At 32.6% G+C, this 17,829-nt stretch overlaps 1 protein-coding gene across 1 annotated transcript; it reads right to left on the bottom strand.

Annotated features, from left to right (window-relative positions):
* Positions 1-148: 148 nt before the first annotated feature.
* LOC108451942 (uncharacterized) lies at positions 149-1,228 on the bottom strand. Its single transcript, XM_017749658.2, has one exon. It carries the CDS (start codon positions 1,077-1,079, stop codon positions 336-338), a length of 744 nt encoding a protein of 247 aa, XP_017605147.1. The 5' UTR covers positions 1,080-1,228; the 3' UTR covers positions 149-335.
* Positions 1,229-17,829: the final 16,601 nt, after the last annotated feature.

Here is a 17,829-nt window from a genome sequence, read left to right as displayed (position 1 = left end):
TTTTCCAGTTTGATAGGCGATTGCATCAATACCTTAGTTCCAACAAAACAGAGACTTATTCATGGTTCAATTTGTAATGAGAACTTGTAAAATTAAAACGAACGATTAAAAGTGTTGAAATTAATAAAATACAAAAGCATAAAAAAACTTTCAAGTAAAGATTCAGTAATTTCATTGACGAAAAATAATTTCTATTTACAAGAAAAAAACAAAGACAACCGAGTAATTGAAACCGTCAAAAAGAAAACCGGAGAGATATTTGGGAAAATCCCCCAATGAAAAAACCCCAAACCTATGTATGAGGTGGGAATTCTCAAAGCTCAACTCTCATGGAATCATTTAACAGTAGAGGCAACAGTATGAGCCCACCATCTAAGGCTGTCTTTGACGTCAACCTCATTACCCAAAGCAGGGACTCTCCAATTCATCAAAGGGTTTTCCTTTCTTCTTCTTTCTGAAACATGCCATGCTTCTGATAGGTAAGGCCTTGAAACTTCAGCCCTATCATCATCTTCAGCACCTGCAGCTTCTTTATTCTCTTCTTCACCATCTTTCCTTCCCAATCTTTGCAAGCCAGGGATTATTTCAACCAACCTTGAATCCTTGTTATCTTCCTCTGAGAATACAAACCCCAGATCCATAAACCCTTTTAGCTCCTCAAATTCCAAGTCTGACAAGCTCTTGCTTGTACCCTTTTTCCTTCTACTACTTCTCCTGTTGCTTGCTGCTGTCTCCTTTTTGGGTTCTTCTTGGATTCTACTCCCGTTATCTTGCAACTCTTCTTCCGTCATTTCTTTGCCCGAGATGATTTTATGCAGCTTTGGTGAGTGGAGAACCGAGTCAGGCGACAACGAAGCTGAACCTATGAAGCTTGTGCTGTTTAAGCTCAACTGGTCGCTCATGGACCTTGTATGGAGAGATGGGGTGCGTGTAAACTCTGGTTTCGATGATGTTTCTTCAACTCGGAGATTTTGGTTTGGTTCCGAAACCGTAGATGTTGATGGAGATGTCTGTTCTTTGAATATTTCCATCTCAAACCAACACGAATCAAAGAGGCTGATAATTCCATCCGACTCCATTAAAAGCAACTCAGTAAACAAAAGAGAATATTTCAAGAAATCTAAAACTTGTGAGGTTGTTGTTTAATTCACAACTTAATCCTTAATAAATATTACAAGACCAGCTTGTGACCAAACAACCCTTAACGCCGTTCAAAAATGACACAAACAATTCAACCCAAAAAAGGAACACACGTTTTCCATGGGGTATTATAGTAATAATAAAAAAATATTACCAAGTATTTAACCATGTTTTACTTTTATGTTGGAGCGAGTTGCTTTTTCCTGGAAGCCAAAGTGATTTGTATCGTGCGGATATGACGTGGCTTTACTAGGAAGCAACAAGAAAAGATGGAGTTATCGCGTTTGAAAACATAATATTAGAACCCTGTGTAGAGGCTACTAGATGCTCCCAACATAAATACTGTTCGATCAATCTCGCTGGCGATCATGACTTGTCTTAAATCTAATTTGTTATAGATAATATTGTTGCTTTTAATATGATTTTAATTTATATGTATCTAAATATATTTGGGGTTGATCACAAAAATATATAAATATTAACCGTATTTGGATAGAAGAAAAAAAATATATATCGGAAGGATTCGACCTTACGCTTTCAATTCTCAAAAAAAATTTTCACTACCATTTGACCATGATTAGTAAAGAGATTTTAATAAGTCACATCAATATGAAAAAAATATGGAACTATAAAAAATAAAAAATTGTCAACGACAGTTTTGCATGCATTATTATAATTGAAATAACAATGATGATCTTCAATAAATATGTTGAGAAATATTGACATAGATTAGCTTGGGGAAAGACCCTATTTAATTAGAATTAAATTCGTTAAATTTCCTGGACCAACAATTCAAACATCTAAAGGTATACAACCAATGGAGTACAAATGAGTAAGTTTTTAAAAAATGAAGTTTTTCGCTAAATCTTGACATTGATTATAAAATATATAATATTCTTTTATGGTGAATGCAATAATTTTTAGATATCTTAATACTCTGGCAGTTCAAGAAAAATTTGACATGCGAAAGTTTATATTAAAATTCTTAAAAGATTTAAAATGCTAGAAGTATATAAAAATTTTCAGGAAACTTTTCAATATATGGATTGATTTGATTTGAACATTGTATTTTTATAAAAGGATCATGATCAAAGTCTGTTATGATTATTGTTGAAACTTCAAAAAAGATAAAAATATATTTCTCCAAAAATTTTCTCACTCATTTCAAAAGAACAATTATATAAATGTTTAGTAAAAACGTTCAAGTGATCATTTGAAAAAGTAACATTCAAGGTTGAATACATAAAATTTGAGATATCATGTGATGTTGTCACGAGTAGAGGTGTTCATGGGTCGGGCTACCCGGCTCGGCCCGAAACCCGCCTGAAATGTGGGAGGGTTTGGGCAAAAATATAGGCCCGAAAAATGGGCTTAGACAAAAAAATAAGGCCCGTTTAAAAAATGAGCGGGCCTTGGGCAAGGTATTTTTAGCCTGGGCCCGGGCCGACCCGGCCCAAATTCATTAAATGACAAAAAAAAATCTACATTTTTTTTTATTTTTGAATGTTATTTTATTGTTATTTTCTCCCTATTTTGCTACCATTTTACTATTATGTTGCTACTATTTTGTTGTTATTATTTGGATATTATATAAAACTTATTTTATTGTTAATTTTCTTATTATTTTAGAGGCATTCGTTAATTTTTTTTATTATTTTAGAGACATTTGCCTGTTAAGTTGTATTTATCATAGTGTTATTTAAGTCTACATATTTTTAAAAATTATTTTCAATTTGTTGGAAAATATTTATTTTGATGTTTTAGTATTTTGATGTATTATATATATTTAAAATAATATAAAATTAATCTGGTAGGTCAAGCTGGCCCAAGTTTTAGTATTTTTATCCAAGTCGGGCTTAGGTAAAATTTTAGACATGTTTTTTGGCACGGCCTGAGCCCAATAAATGGGCATGATTTTTAGTTAAGCCCGAACCAAATCCGGCCCAGCCTGACCCATGAACACCTCTAAGTCACGAGAAAATTAAATACACGTTGTATTATTTTTCTCTTAACCGAGGTTTTATCTCATTGAGTTTTTTTGATAAAGTTTTTAATAGGGCAGCATGTTACGCATATTATAAATATATGTAATTTTTTTCTTTCACTAGGAATTTTTTTTTCTCTCAAGGTTTTATCTTGTAAGATATTAACGAGGCACATTATTTACCAATTGACATCCAATGGAGAGTGGTAAGAATATTAAATTATTAAATGGATGTCCATTAAAATCAATATAAATTTAATATATATTAAAACTTTAATATTTATTAGAAGTAAAATTTTATATCATATATAAATATAAACTTTAAAAAAATACTATAAACATCTCAATTTATTTGTTGCTTATTTTTGTATCAATATCATCTTTCTTTTGTGATATCATTCATCACTTGGAATCATATAAATTCAACTTTTGATAAATGCAATCTGACTTGTCTATTAGGTACATCCTGCAAATTATATATATATATATATATATATGTCATATGCGATTAAATCCCACCATAAACGAATATTTTTCCAGCTTTATCTTTTATAAAAGCTATGTATGAATAATTTTGTTTCTATCCGTCCTTTTTCTAATTTTATCATACATACGTTGTAACATACACTTCCTAGACTCATACACTTTATAAATGTATATATTGTCCAACATTTTTGTATCTTCTATCAAAAACATGTTCCCATGTTTAGCTTTTATCTAATAAAAAAATGTACTGTTCGATTCTAGCTTTAAATGGAAAAGATGTGCAGTGATAAGAGTTTTAAAATATTTAGGATCGTAATTTTCTAATCTTTCTACATTCAGTGAATAATTAATGTTTTAGATTTTATATGCACAATTGCACATACATGACCTTTGTCAACATTTTATTTTCCCAATTTAATATCTTTTGGCTTTGGGGATATAAACTCATATAATTGCTTGAAACAACATAATTAGTATAATATTCCTAGCGTTAGGTTATGAAAATTATAAAGTGGCAGCAGACGCGTGGTATGCAGGAATTGGGGACTCAGAATGCAGCCTAAAAGAAAACAAGCAAGAACTCATTCCCAATTTCAAAGGAATATTCTAATCTGATCCTTCAATGTAAAAATTATGTTTTTAATAAAATTAAGGTTTGGTGTGAATGGATTCCCACGTGCTTACTGCAATTGCCATCCTTTTCTTTGCTAATAATTTCTTGAAACGAGTGTGCTAATTTAATATACTGGGAGGGACCGCTCTCCTTCCTTTTCTGAAAAAGAAGGGTGTTATTGTTCTCTTTATCTTTTCTTTTCATTTTTTTTTTTTTAAAAAATGATGGTTGTATATATAAAATCAATGTGGTCATGCAAAGTGAGAATTATTGATGCCGCTGCAAATAAAAATGTGTTTCATTCATTTAATAATTAAAAGTTTCATAATAGTTTTGATAGGTTGACTCTCCTCCTCCTCCCACCAACCAGGAGTGGGGTCAACACTACTGACGGTTGAAAGTTGCCTTGCTGCTGCATTGTGAAACGTTTATCTCTTGCTCTAGCTGCTTTAAATTTTTAGCTGCGGTCGATTTGTTTAGCTGCTCCCAAATTCAATTGGGTTTATTACTTTCTTCTTTCTCAATGGATTGGCGTTATAATTAGAGTTGTTTAAGGTAATAAACTAAATTTTATGTATATGTATGTATGTATGTATGAAAATGCACGTACCTGTAAGTGTTAGATTTGGCACTATTTGATTTTGGAGATTGCAGTTTGCACTAAAAAGATTGGCATCTAAATTAAAAAGAATACAATTCAGGGTTAATTATAATTTAGTGCTCAAATTATAGTCAAATCCTCAACTTGACATCTACAATTTACATTCTAAGTGCATGAGATTTGCTTACTTACCATTCATCAGTAGTGTGAATACTGGAGTAAAAAAAAAATAGATACTTTTTGAAAATATTTTCTATTTTTATTTTTAAAATTAAAAATGTTTGATAAATAAAAATAAAAATTATTTTCAAACATTAAAACGTCAAAACATGTTTTGATAATTATTTTTCTATAATAGAAACAGAGAAATAAAATAAACAAAATTTAGGATTCAAATTTTAAAATTTGTTAAAAGAAAATATTTTTATATAAATTTCAACTAGAGTTAATCCATTTATGTTGTCTCATTATTCAATGAAAAAAAGTACATATCCTATAACAGGAAACCCAAAGTTACAACTTAATCCTAATTGTAATATAATAAATAACTGTTCATTTATCTAACCAAAGATTTTAGATTTGGGGCGGTTTAGTATTGTTTTAAAAAGTGCTTTTAAAAATATTATGAAAAAGTGATTTTGAGAAGTTCAATTTGAGATTTAAGTGTTTAGTATTCTTGTCAAAAAGTACTTTTAATAAATAAAATGTCTATTTTAGACATTATGTTATAAAGTAATAAATATGCATTTAAATAATGTAGTTAATATTATGATATCTTAATAAGAATATTGTAATGACCAATTTTGGCCTGGCCCACTAAAAACCAAAAAAAAAAATAAATAAATAAACTCATAGTCCATTTAGTGTCCTCTTATAGGCTAATACCTATTACAAGCCCAAACTAATATTAAAACCCAAGACCAAAATAGCTAAATCTAGACTCAATAACTAAACTAGACCCAACCCCAAAATGACACCGGCCCAAATGGCCCAAAATTTTTTTAGAACAGACAGAACCCTAAGGTTCTCTCTCTCTCAGCCAGCAATAAGCCTCGCCCACAGCCTCCGTACCCTCCAGTGACCATGCACACCGCCTCCGTCGCATGACCCAGACCCGTGCCGCGCGTAGCACAGAATAAATGAAAGAAAACAAACGACAAAACAACAGTAGCACATACCCAATGCGAAAGCAAAGAAAGAATTTGTATTGTTATTTATTTATTTCTATCATTTTCGGCTATAAAGCGAGAATTTTAGTCTTTGTAAAAGGTTACGCGCACAATCGATACATTTGGAAATACAAAACGCAAAAGAAATTGAAAGGTGAGATTCAGATTCAGGTTCCTTTTTTTGATTCGTTTTCCCCTCCGTTTCTTGTTTCTCCAGTTTTATATATTGCACATTTCGAACATAAGAATCGAAAAGGAAGAAAAGAGAGGCCTTACCTTCGCATACGAGCCATCGGAGACGGTTTCCTCTTCGCCGAAATCGAAGGCTGAGATCGGTCCCTCGAGGGTAAAGTCTGACTTTCGATATGAGGTTTAAAGCTTAGATATAGGACGGTTCCTCTGCAGGCTCTCGTCCACCGATTTCAATGGTGGAATGACGGTGGCCGGATAGCAGATTGAAAAAGGGGCGAACTCTTAGGGTTTTCCCTTTCCTTTTCTTTCTTTTGTTGCTGCGGCGCTTAGATTTACCTTAGGTTTTCTCTTTCTTTTTCTTTTTAACTTACAGGAGGAAGTGATGTCATTTAAGGCTTAACCTGGTAGCCCTAAAACGACGCCGTACGGACCACGCCTGATCGGATCCGACCCGAATACCCTCGAGACCAGCGTGTTTTTGCGGTGAAGGGTTATTTGTGGGTTTAGTCCTCCTCTTTTACGCGGGCATGCAATTGTGCCTTACTTGTTATTTTCCCCTTTTTTTTATTATTTGGTTCCCTAATTCGCAAACATTTTCATTTAGTCCACGGTGTAGTGCTGCGCTTTGGAATCGAGGATATTCCCATTTCTAGTCCTCGCACAATCGTGCGCTTTATATACTGGCCCTTTAAACTATTTCATTTGTAAATTATCCTTAATTTGATTTCAAATAATTTGCTTTTCCTTCATTTTTTTTTTTTTGCTTTTTAATTCGTGTTTATCACTATGTATCATTTGCTATTCTTTTTTGGATAATTATATTTTCATATTTTTATACACTATTTTACGTAAATATTTTTTTGTATACACCATTATACAAATATATATGTATTTTATAATAAAGTTAGTTTCATTTTATGAATATTATCAACTTTGTATTATTTTATACGTTTAATGTCTTTTAAGTTCATTCTTAATTTGTATTACATAATCCTATATAATATATCTTTCAAATTATTATTACATAAGTATGTATATATATTAATCGATGCCTATGCTTCATCCATTATATATCTCTAAATCTATGTATTTTTGTACATATAGTTTTCTACATATATATATATATATATATATATAAGCATGTTATTAAATTTACTATGTAATTTATTATAAAATTAATTTAAGCCTACATGTTATCATTTATATGTTATTTTACATGTATTTGCTTTTAAATTTATATGTATATATATTAACACACATATTACTTTAATAGATTTTTCTATTTAAAACACTTTTTGTTTTATGATTTATCAAGTATTTTCTTTATGTGTATGCTAAACTATTTTAGAAATTTCGTCTTTGTAATTATAAAATGATTATTTTTGAATATTTCTTGATATTATATTTCTTTTGTGTTTTACATAATCACTTGTTTAAATATTTTGATATAAGGGTATGTATATAATTTTAGATTAACTATATATATATATACATTATTATTAATCTCATGATCTCTTTTACAATAAATTCGCATGTACATATGTTTTATAAATCTATTTTGTGTATTATGTCTTGTCATATATCTTTATTATTCTTTCGTATTATATATATTATTTTAAATTATCATGTATTTTGTTAACTTTTAAATGGATTCGTGCTCAAAACACTTTACGTGCAATTCGATTCAAACTTTTACTCTATAATATCTGTTTAAAAAGATTGTATATCTATTCTTAGTTTTTTTATACAAATTTGTCAACCCATATTTTATATGTCCATTTATTCGTCGTTATTTTAAAATAGTTTTATACCATATCTCTTCTTTGATTTGCATTTCGTTTTGTGTATCTAGTAGTAGTCATATTATATTACGCGATGCATATTATTGTTGCATGTTATTTGTTCGTTGTTTTATATTGTCATGTTAATTATTCTCCATGCATTATTGTAATCGGGTTACATTTTTTAGGTTAGCTATACTTAATTGTTAGTTTGTTAGTTGATCGTATCATATGTGTCCATTATCCCATATCATCATTTTCCACTTGGTTTATGAAATGTGGTTTTATAAAATCCAATTTTTTATGATTAATTTCGTCTTATTTCGAGTCGCGTTAATACGTTTTAAGCTAGTTTTATAATTATTCATTTTTTTTAAAAAAAATTCTTTAAAACGAAGGCGATATCTGATATTTGGCAATTCGAGGAATCGTGCCCTAAAGTGTTGGGTTGCAATTTCTCGTTTGCTCAAAGTAATCGAGGGTCCCTTTAGAATTTCACCTATGTCTTTTAAAAATCCTTTAAACGAAGGTGATGTTCGATATTCGACAATTCGCGGAATAGTGCCCTATCGTGCTGGGTTGCAATTTCTCGTTTGTTCAAAATAATCGAAGGTCCCTTTTGAATTACACTTATGTTTTCTAAAAACTCTCCAAAACGAAGGTAATGTTCGATGTTTGGCAATTCGGGGAATCGTGCCCTATCGTGCTGGGTTGCAATTTCCTATTGGTTCAAAATAATCGAACATCCCCTTTAGAATTTCCCTCATGTTTCTTCAAAACTCTAAAAAATAAGGCAATGCTCGATGTTTAGAAATTCGAAGAACTGTACCTTACTGTGCGGGGTTTCGATTTTCTCGTTGGACTAAATAATTGGGTATCCTTTTACGGTTTTCAACGTATAAATTTTTGGAAGTCAAAATTCATCATGTTTTCGAGGGCTTAAAGGATCAGGTCCTATCGTGCTGGATGTGGTCCTATATTCCTCTTAGGCAAGAGAATTTTGGTGACTAACTCGGGTTATTCAAATGTTATCAAAAGAGAATCACATTTCAAAAACATTTTTTAGCTTAGACATAAGGACAATATTTAATCGGTTTGGTACCAATTTTGGGCGTAGTGAGGGTGCTAATCCTTCCTCATGCGTAACCGACTCCCGAACCCGTTTTCTCATATTGTCGTAAGACGAAAATCGTTGTTTTAGTAAAAAAGAAATGTTTTATTAAAATAACCAAATTTTTAGGTGACCTGATCACACCAAAACAAAGGGATCAGTGGCTACTCCATGTTTTATCTTCAAAAAGTCGATTCCCCTATTTTCATTAAATTTAAAATTTGAAATAAAAGATGGTTTCACAAATATAAAAAATAATTTATTATAATTTGTTGTTAATATTTTAATATATGAAATATAAATTTTAAATATTTTTAAGCAATTAATATTAATTATTCATCCATTTAAATTTAAATATATAAACTATATTTTAAGTAATAAAATATGATCAATAAAAATTAAATATATAATATTATATATAAAATAAATTTTAATAAGAAAATTATTACATATACCATATAAATATTATATAAAATGGGCTAAAATTATAATTTATTCCTAAAAGCATTTTTGCCAAACACAAAAGCTAAAAGAAATTGCTTTAACTTTTTACTTCAAAAATGCTTTTGGGGTTTAAGAAGCAATGGTAAATAAAGCCTTGATATGGGATGAAAACTACTAATCAAATACTCCAGAATTGATACGGGTGAAAACCAACGCATGAATAAACAAGGATTTTCAGTTTTAATGCTTGGGATACAACGTTTAATGATTCCATCTGTTAGAATTAAGTGACCCAAATTCTTATTTAAATAAAATACGATGGAAAATAAAATAAAAGTAAAATCCATATAGAACTAGACTTCTTTTATTTTATTTTAGAATAAGGTTTTAAACCTTATTAAACTCCATCTATTTTATATTGATTAGAATAAGGTGTTTCAATCCTACTAGAATATGGCTTTGCAAGCCTATAAATAGACATAGTCTATTCCTCTTGTATTTGAGTAAAAATTTTTCGACATAGTGAATTTTCTTCTCTCTCGCCTGTGGTTTTTTTTTCCGAAAGGGTTTCACGTAAAATTTATGTGTTCTTTATTTTATTTATTTTATTCTATTTTATTTTTCACAAATTGGTATCGAGCTTCCGGTTATTCATCTCGATCACGGTAATGGCGTCTTTGAAGTATGAAATTCATTGTTGGATCGCAACACCGATTTGCGTTGTGGCAAATTAAGATGCAAGCGTTCTTGCACAGATGGATCTAGAGGATGCCTGCTAGGGATAGATAAGATGCCTTCGACATTAACAGATGAAGAGAAGAAGCGTAAGGACCGAAAGGCATTAACACAATTACATCGCATTTGTCCAACGAAATTTTGCAGGATGTGATGAAAGAGAAAACTCGCATTGCATTATGGAAGAGGCTAGAACAAATATGTATGTCGAAAACTCTAACAAGCAAGTTGCATATGAAGCGGCGTCTTTATGCTCATCGTTTGGAGGAAGGTGCGTCGTACACGAACACTTAATGGTGTTTAAAGAAATTCTCTCAAACTTGGAGGCCATGGAGGTTCAGTATGATAAGGAAGATCTAGGGTTGATTCTACTTTGTTCGTTGCCCCCGTCTTATTCAACCTTTAGAGACACGATTTTATATAGCCGTGAGTCTCTCACAGTTGATGAGGTTTATGATTCTTTAACCTCGTATGATAAGATGAAGCATCTTGTGGTTAAACCCAACTCTCAGGGAGAGGGTCTCATTGTTCGTGGGAGACAAGACCGGAATGTTGATGATGATCGTGGTAGAACACAGGAACGGAATCCTCGTGGTAAATCTAAGGGTAGATCGAAATCTTCAAACAGAGGTAAAACTTGCAACTTCTGCAAGAAGAAAGGGCACATTAAATCTGAGTGCTATAAGCTACAAAATAAGATTAAAAGGGAGGCTGCGAATCAAAAGGGAAAACAGCCAGAAAATTCCGGTGAAGCTGATGTTGTAGAAGACTACAGCGATGGTGAACTTCTAGTTGCTTCTGTCAATGATTCTAAAGTAAGCGAGGAGTGGATACTTGATTCAGTTGCACCTTCCACATGAGTCCCAATCGGGATTGGTTTACAACTTATGAAACGAAGATCTGAAGGTGTTGTTTTGATGGGAAATAATGCTTCATGTAAAATCGCGGTGTTGGAACAATTAAAGTTAAGATGTTTGATGGAGTTGTCAGAACACTTAGTGACGTGCGACATGTTCCGAATTGAAAAGAAATTTAATTTCGTTGAGTACTCTTGATTCAAAAGAATGCAGATACACACGGTGAAAGTGGGGTTTTAAAGATTTCAAAGGGTCCTTGTTGTGATGAAAGGGCAAAGAAAGATTGCCAAGTTATATGTTTCTGAGGGTTCTCTTTATTCTTGGTGATGCAATTGTCGCTTCCTCTTCCTTGTCGGATGATGATATTACTAAACTTTGGCATATGCGCCTAGGGCATATAAGTGAGAATGGCATGGCGAATTAAGCAAAGAGGACTTCTTAATGGGCAAGGAATTTGCAAACCGAATTTCGTGAGCACTGTGTTTTGGGAAGCAAAGAGAGTTCGATTCACTAGAGGAATCCATAACACGAAAGAAACGTTGGAGTATATCCATTCGATCGTGGGGCCGTCCGAGTGCCTTGAGAGGTGGAGCTAATTATATGCTAACCTTTATTGATGATTTTCCGAAAAGTTTGGGCGTTCTTCCCGAAGCGAAAAGCGATGTGTTTTCCACATTTAAGTCTTGGAAAATTATGATTGAAAAGCAGACGGAAAAGCAGATAAAATACCTCCGTGCAGACAATGGCTTAGAGTTCATTACGATGAGTTTAATAGATTGTGCAAGTCGAAGGGATCATGAGACACTTGACGATTCGTCATACTCCACAACAAAAGCGGCGTTGCAAAACGAATGAACGAACGATCATGGAGAAGGTTCGATGTATGTTGTCAAATGCCAACTTACCGAAGTCATTTTGGCGTACGACCTCTCTTGCATGTTTTTTATCAACCGATCTCCATCCGTTGCCATTGAGAAAAGACTCCACAAGAGGTATGGTCCGTAATCCCGCTAATTATTCGATTTAAAGATTTTGGGTGTCTGCGTATGCTCATGTTGATAATGGAAAATTGGAACCGAGATCCATTAAATGCGTTTTCTTGGTTATAAAGTGGTGTAAAAGGCTATAAGTTATGGTGTCCCGAAAATAGAAAAGTTGTGATTAGCAGAGATGTTGTTTTGATGAAACCGCTATGCTACCTAACTTATCTCTTAAAGACTCTTCCAATAAAGAAAACCAAAAGCGGTGGAGTATCGATTAATACAGAATCAACTCCTCAAGCCAGTACAAAAATTGAGAATAGAGTTGCTTCTTCACCGCAATACTCTATCGCCAAAAACAGGACAAGAAGAGAAATTAAACCTCCAAAGAAGTATGCCGAGGTTGATCTAGTTGCTTATGCTTTAAATGTGGTGAAGATATATATGCGAATCAAGAGCCATTTAATTATTCTGAGGCGATTAGCTGTGAAGACTCAGAAAAGTGGATGTTTGCTATGCAAGAGGAGATGGAATCACTCCACAAAAATGAACATGGGATCTTGTAAAACTTCCTAAAGGTAAAAAGGTCATTCGTTGTAAATGGGTGTTTAAAAGAAAGAAGGACTCCAGGAGTTGAAGAACCGGATATAAAGCAAGGCTTGTTGCAAAGGGTTACTGATCAAATTCCGAGTGGACTTCATGATGTGTTCTCTCCAGTTGTTAAGCATAGTTCGATTCGAGCTTTGCTTGGTATTGTTGCCATGCATGATTTGGAGCTTGAGCAGTTAGATGTAAAAACTGCATTTTTGCATGGAGAACTTGAGGAAGATATTTACATGCAACAACCAGAGGGTTTTATAGTCTCAGAAAAAGAGGACTATGTTTGCTTGCTGAAAAAGTCCCTTTACGGTTTGAAACAGTCACCAAGACAGTGGTACAAGAGGTTTGATTCCTTTATGACTTCTCATGATTTCAAAAGAAGTAGTTTTGACAGTTGTGTCTACTTTAAGAAAAACAGTGATGGTTCTTTTGTGTATCTACTTCTTTATGTTGATGACATGTTGATAGCAGCAAAAGATAAAAGAGAGATAAGAAAGGTTAAAGCCCAACTAAGTGAAGAATTTGAGATGAAAGATTTAGGACCAGCAAAGAAGATACTTGGTATGGAGATTCTCAGAGATAGAAAAGCAAGTAAATTGTACCTAAGTCGGAAGGGTACATTGAGAAAGTTCTTTGCAGTTCAATATGCGAGTGCTAAGCCTGTTAGTACTCCTTTAGCGACCCATTTCAAACTTTCATCGGCCTTATCTCCTCAATCGATAATGAGATTGAGTACATGTCACATGTTCCATACTCTAGTGCGAGAGGATCTCTCATGTATGCTATGGTTTGTTCACGCCCGATTTATCATATGCAATCGGTCAAGTTAGCGATACATGGCGAATCTGGTAAAGAACACCGGAAAGCGATTCGATGGATTTTAAGATACTTACGAGGCACTACTAATGTTTGCTTACGTTTGGAAGAACTAAAGATGGAGTTATAGGGTATGTTGATGCTGATTTTCTTTGGAGACCTTGATAGAAGAAGATCTCTCACGAGTTACGTCTTTACAATCGGAGGTTGTGCAATTAGTTGGAAAGCCACTTTGCAAACTACGATCGCTTTGTCTACCACTTGAAGTTGAGTACATGGCGATTCTTGAGGCTTGTAAAGAAGCTATTTGGTTGAAGGGACTATTTAGTGAACTCAATGAAGACCTTCAAATCAGCACGAGATTTTGTGACAATCAGTGCCATCTTTCTTACAAAAGATCAAATGTTTCATGAGAGAACAAAACACATTGATATTCGGTATTATTTTGTTCGTGATATTATTGCTCGTGGTGATATTGTTGTGAGCAAAATTAGCACTCATGAAAATCCTGCAGATATGATGACTAAGTCACTTCCTATAACCAAGTTTGAGCATTGCTTAGACTTGGTTGGTGTTCATTGTTGAAGTTAAACCCTTAAGGGTTTTTGGAAGAGGTGAAGAACTTGTTTATTGAAAGTTCGCGATGAAGAACTTGTTCATTGAGAATTTGTGTCAAGGTGGAGATTGTTAGAATTAAGTGACCCAAATTCTTATTTAAATAAAATACGATGGAAAATAAAATAAAAGTAAAATCCATATAGAACTAGACTTCTTTTATTTTATTTTAGAATAAGGTTTTAAACCTTATTAAACTCCATCTATTTTATATTGATTAGGATAAGGTGTTTCAATCCTACTAGAATATGGCTTTGCAAGCCTATAAATAGACATAGTCTATTCCTCTTGTATTTGAGTAAAAATTTTTCGACATAGTGAATTTTCTTCTCTCTCGCCCGTGGTTTTTTTTTCCGAAAGGGTTTCCACGTAAAATTTATGTGTTCTTTATTTTTATTTATTTTATTCTATTTTATTTTTCACACCATCATTAACATAATAAACAAAGGCTTCACGATAAACTAATGGATACTCATTCTCATAGCTATAATCCATGTATTGGAAAAAGTAAATGCAATTCTTATCATATTTATCAGGATTTTCTGCTGCCCCCGTTCCCAAGAATAATGATAGATTACCCAGATCGGTTATCCTCGTTATACACATGGTTGCAGTTTGAATCTTGAAAACTTGGAATATAGCAGCTTCAAATACCTCAAAAGATTTATGTCCACCTCTTGCTCATGCCAACTGCTTATGCAATCTCTTATAGCAGTAACCATCAGTAGTTGGCCATTTGATTCCACGAAATATGGCCATCCCAGGCAGTCCTTGTGATACTTAGTTAAACCATCCGCATCTTCAGCATACAATAACCAAGTTGGTGGAGGTGTGTTACAGATCAGCTTCAGGTTCTCACGATCACCCTGGCTTCCTAAAGTTATGGAATGAGTTTGAAAATCGGGAGCTTCATTAATATTATTTACCCGGTCCGGTGCTATACTCAAACGGTAGCCATATAATTCTTCATCAAAGAAGAAGAAGTTCCCATAATAAAATCCATCCGCTAATAGCCCTTCAACGATGGTCCACCTCTCACCATTTGGTCTACACAGTGCCAAAATGCTGCTGTTTGTAACGAATGTTGCCACAACTATGCATTGATGCATCAGAGGAAGAAGCATCAACTTGAGCTATTATGCAGGCAACAGGGTTCCATCCAGAGACCATCCAGAGACTTTGTCCCCGAAACTATCTTCAAAATGTGATATTGTGGAAGTTGAGCCCTTGAGATGGGATCATACAGGAATAGTTGCAGATCATCAACATTGGTGCCTATAGCGAAGAAAAGCCACCGTTAGAAAACGCAGAAATCCAACCTCCTTGTGCATATCTGGGGAGATTCAGCTTACGAACTTTTCCCTCACGCATATCATAGAATCTCAAATATGGGCAATTTGGATCGTAAGGGAGCATCAGCCATACCAACTAGGGGTCTTTGTATTTATATATTCTCCATCGCTTGCAAACAAGGTTGAATTGGATACGATCTGCTCCAAGATTAAACTCAATATCTTAATGGGAAGTTGGTCCCAATGTACCATCATCTGGCTTGTGGATAACTTCAACCATGGCCTAACATTGGAGAACAAAGAGCAACCTCTCGATAAATTAAACCCCATAGTTCTATACGCATGAAACATATATTTTATTATTCTCATCGTGCTTTTAATTTTCGATTATAAGCAAGAAGGTGAATTTTATTAGCTAATTATATATATGTATTAACTTTGCCTAAGATAAATATATATGGATAGATAGATTTATTAAAGAGTTAAAGTTTGATTAGGATTTTAATTCTTAGTTCTTAAATAAATGAATTCGAAGAAAAATGCAATAATTCCTTCAAATAGAAAAAATTGTAAAATCAATTAAGTTTGTATATAAGGATTAAGAGGATAGATCCAACATGTTAGTAAGTTTTTGAAAATTTCTAGCTATAATTATAATCTCTTTTTTTTTTGACGTATATCGTTTCTAAGTGGTGAAATTGCACCGAAATTTATAAAAATGGTGAAATTGTACCGAAATTTATAAAGCCATATACTTAAACCCTCAAATCAAAGACACACGAGTCAACGAACAATACACACCAATCTTCAAACACAAATTTATAAGTATTGATACTATCTTTAAAATTTAAATTTGCATGAGGTTGAAATAGTAAAAAGAAAATTGTTCCTGCAAATTCATGATAAAATAAAAATAAAATCAATTATATTATTAAAGATATTAAAATTTTTTGGGTAAACTACATTGGTAGCCACTCAAATATTAGTAATTTTTTTACTCATTTAATTATGAAAAGTTACAAAATGGTCGTCTAACTATTAAGTTCTTTCTCTTTTGGTCACCAACAGAAAGATAACTTGATAACTTTTAAAATTATCATAATAGCAATTTTAACCCTCAAGATTTATACATTGTATCAATTTAATCTTGATTCTAAAAAACTTAATCCTCAACATTTACACATTGTGTAATTTGGTCTTTTTTCCAATCTTATTTTTCATTGTGACATTGAAGTTCAATTTTAAAGAATGAGAAGATGAAAAAGAAAAGCAAAACTAAAAAAAAAGAAAAAAAGAAAGACCAAATTACAAAATGTGTAAATGTTGAAGATAAAGCTGCTGTTATGTCAACTTCAAAAGCTGTCACGTCATCTTCCATTACTCATTTAACGGCTACCAAAAATGACAATCAAATAGTTAGATGACTATTTTGTAACTTTTCATTATTGAGTGACTAAAAAATAAATTTAGCAATAGTTGGGTGTTTATAAGTGTAACTTACCCAAAATTGTTTTATATTAACATTTTGTTTATTTTAACTAATTTCAAATTTTTTATTTTATTTCTTTTAACATTATCTTTTAAATGTTTTACTTTTAAAATTTTAAAAATTAAATTTATAAAAATCTTGTACTTAATTTTAAAAGTATAACAAACAAATTTTATAATTGAAAAATAAATTCATTTAAAATTAATATCTTTAGTAATTTATATTTTTAAAATGTGTTTTATAGGTGTGTCTAAACAATCATACTAGATTTATCATTTTAATTTCGTGTTTATTAAATATGTTTTATTTTCGTGTCGTATTCAAACTCATCATAAAATATATGTTTTCAGGATTTTGGAAATCTTTACGGAACTCCATAAGTTAAAAAGCAGTGACGCATAATTGTGCTTAATATATGGTTCTATCTATAGAAGTGATCCTAGAAGGAAACTGAAGGCCAAGAAACAACAAACTTGTACCTACTATGGTTACAAATGCAAACATTCATTTCCTGGCTTTGTTGTAGCTAATGTTTTGGCCCCGAAAATACCATGTAATGCTCTTATTTGATGGGGGTGAATGCTAGCCCAATGGTAAAATCAATTGTTAAAAGATAACGGGGACCATAACTCCATTAACTTAAAAGGAACCCCAAAATATGAATTCTTACAGCATATCCATGTTCAGGTGCGAATCATTATGTGGTATAAAGATGTCTCTTCAATTGCTGTGCTTAGATGACCGGCTAACACATATGTGCAGTTGTGAAATAACAGTGCAGTCCTCCTTTGGCACAGAGAAGAACATGGCTTACTTAAAACTTCTGGCTTTGCCAAAGGAGAATTGCCCTGCCATTCACTCCTGCAGTTACCATATTTATATATGCTACACTTCTCCATTATTGCTTGCTCCTTTCCTTGAAAT

This window comes from Gossypium arboreum, chromosome 5 (assembly GCF_025698485.1).
Source record: "Gossypium arboreum isolate Shixiya-1 chromosome 5, ASM2569848v2, whole genome shotgun sequence".
Lineage (NCBI taxonomy): Eukaryota > Viridiplantae > Streptophyta > Magnoliopsida > Malvales > Malvaceae > Gossypium > Gossypium arboreum.
This window is presented reverse-complemented; position numbering and strand designations above follow the sequence as displayed.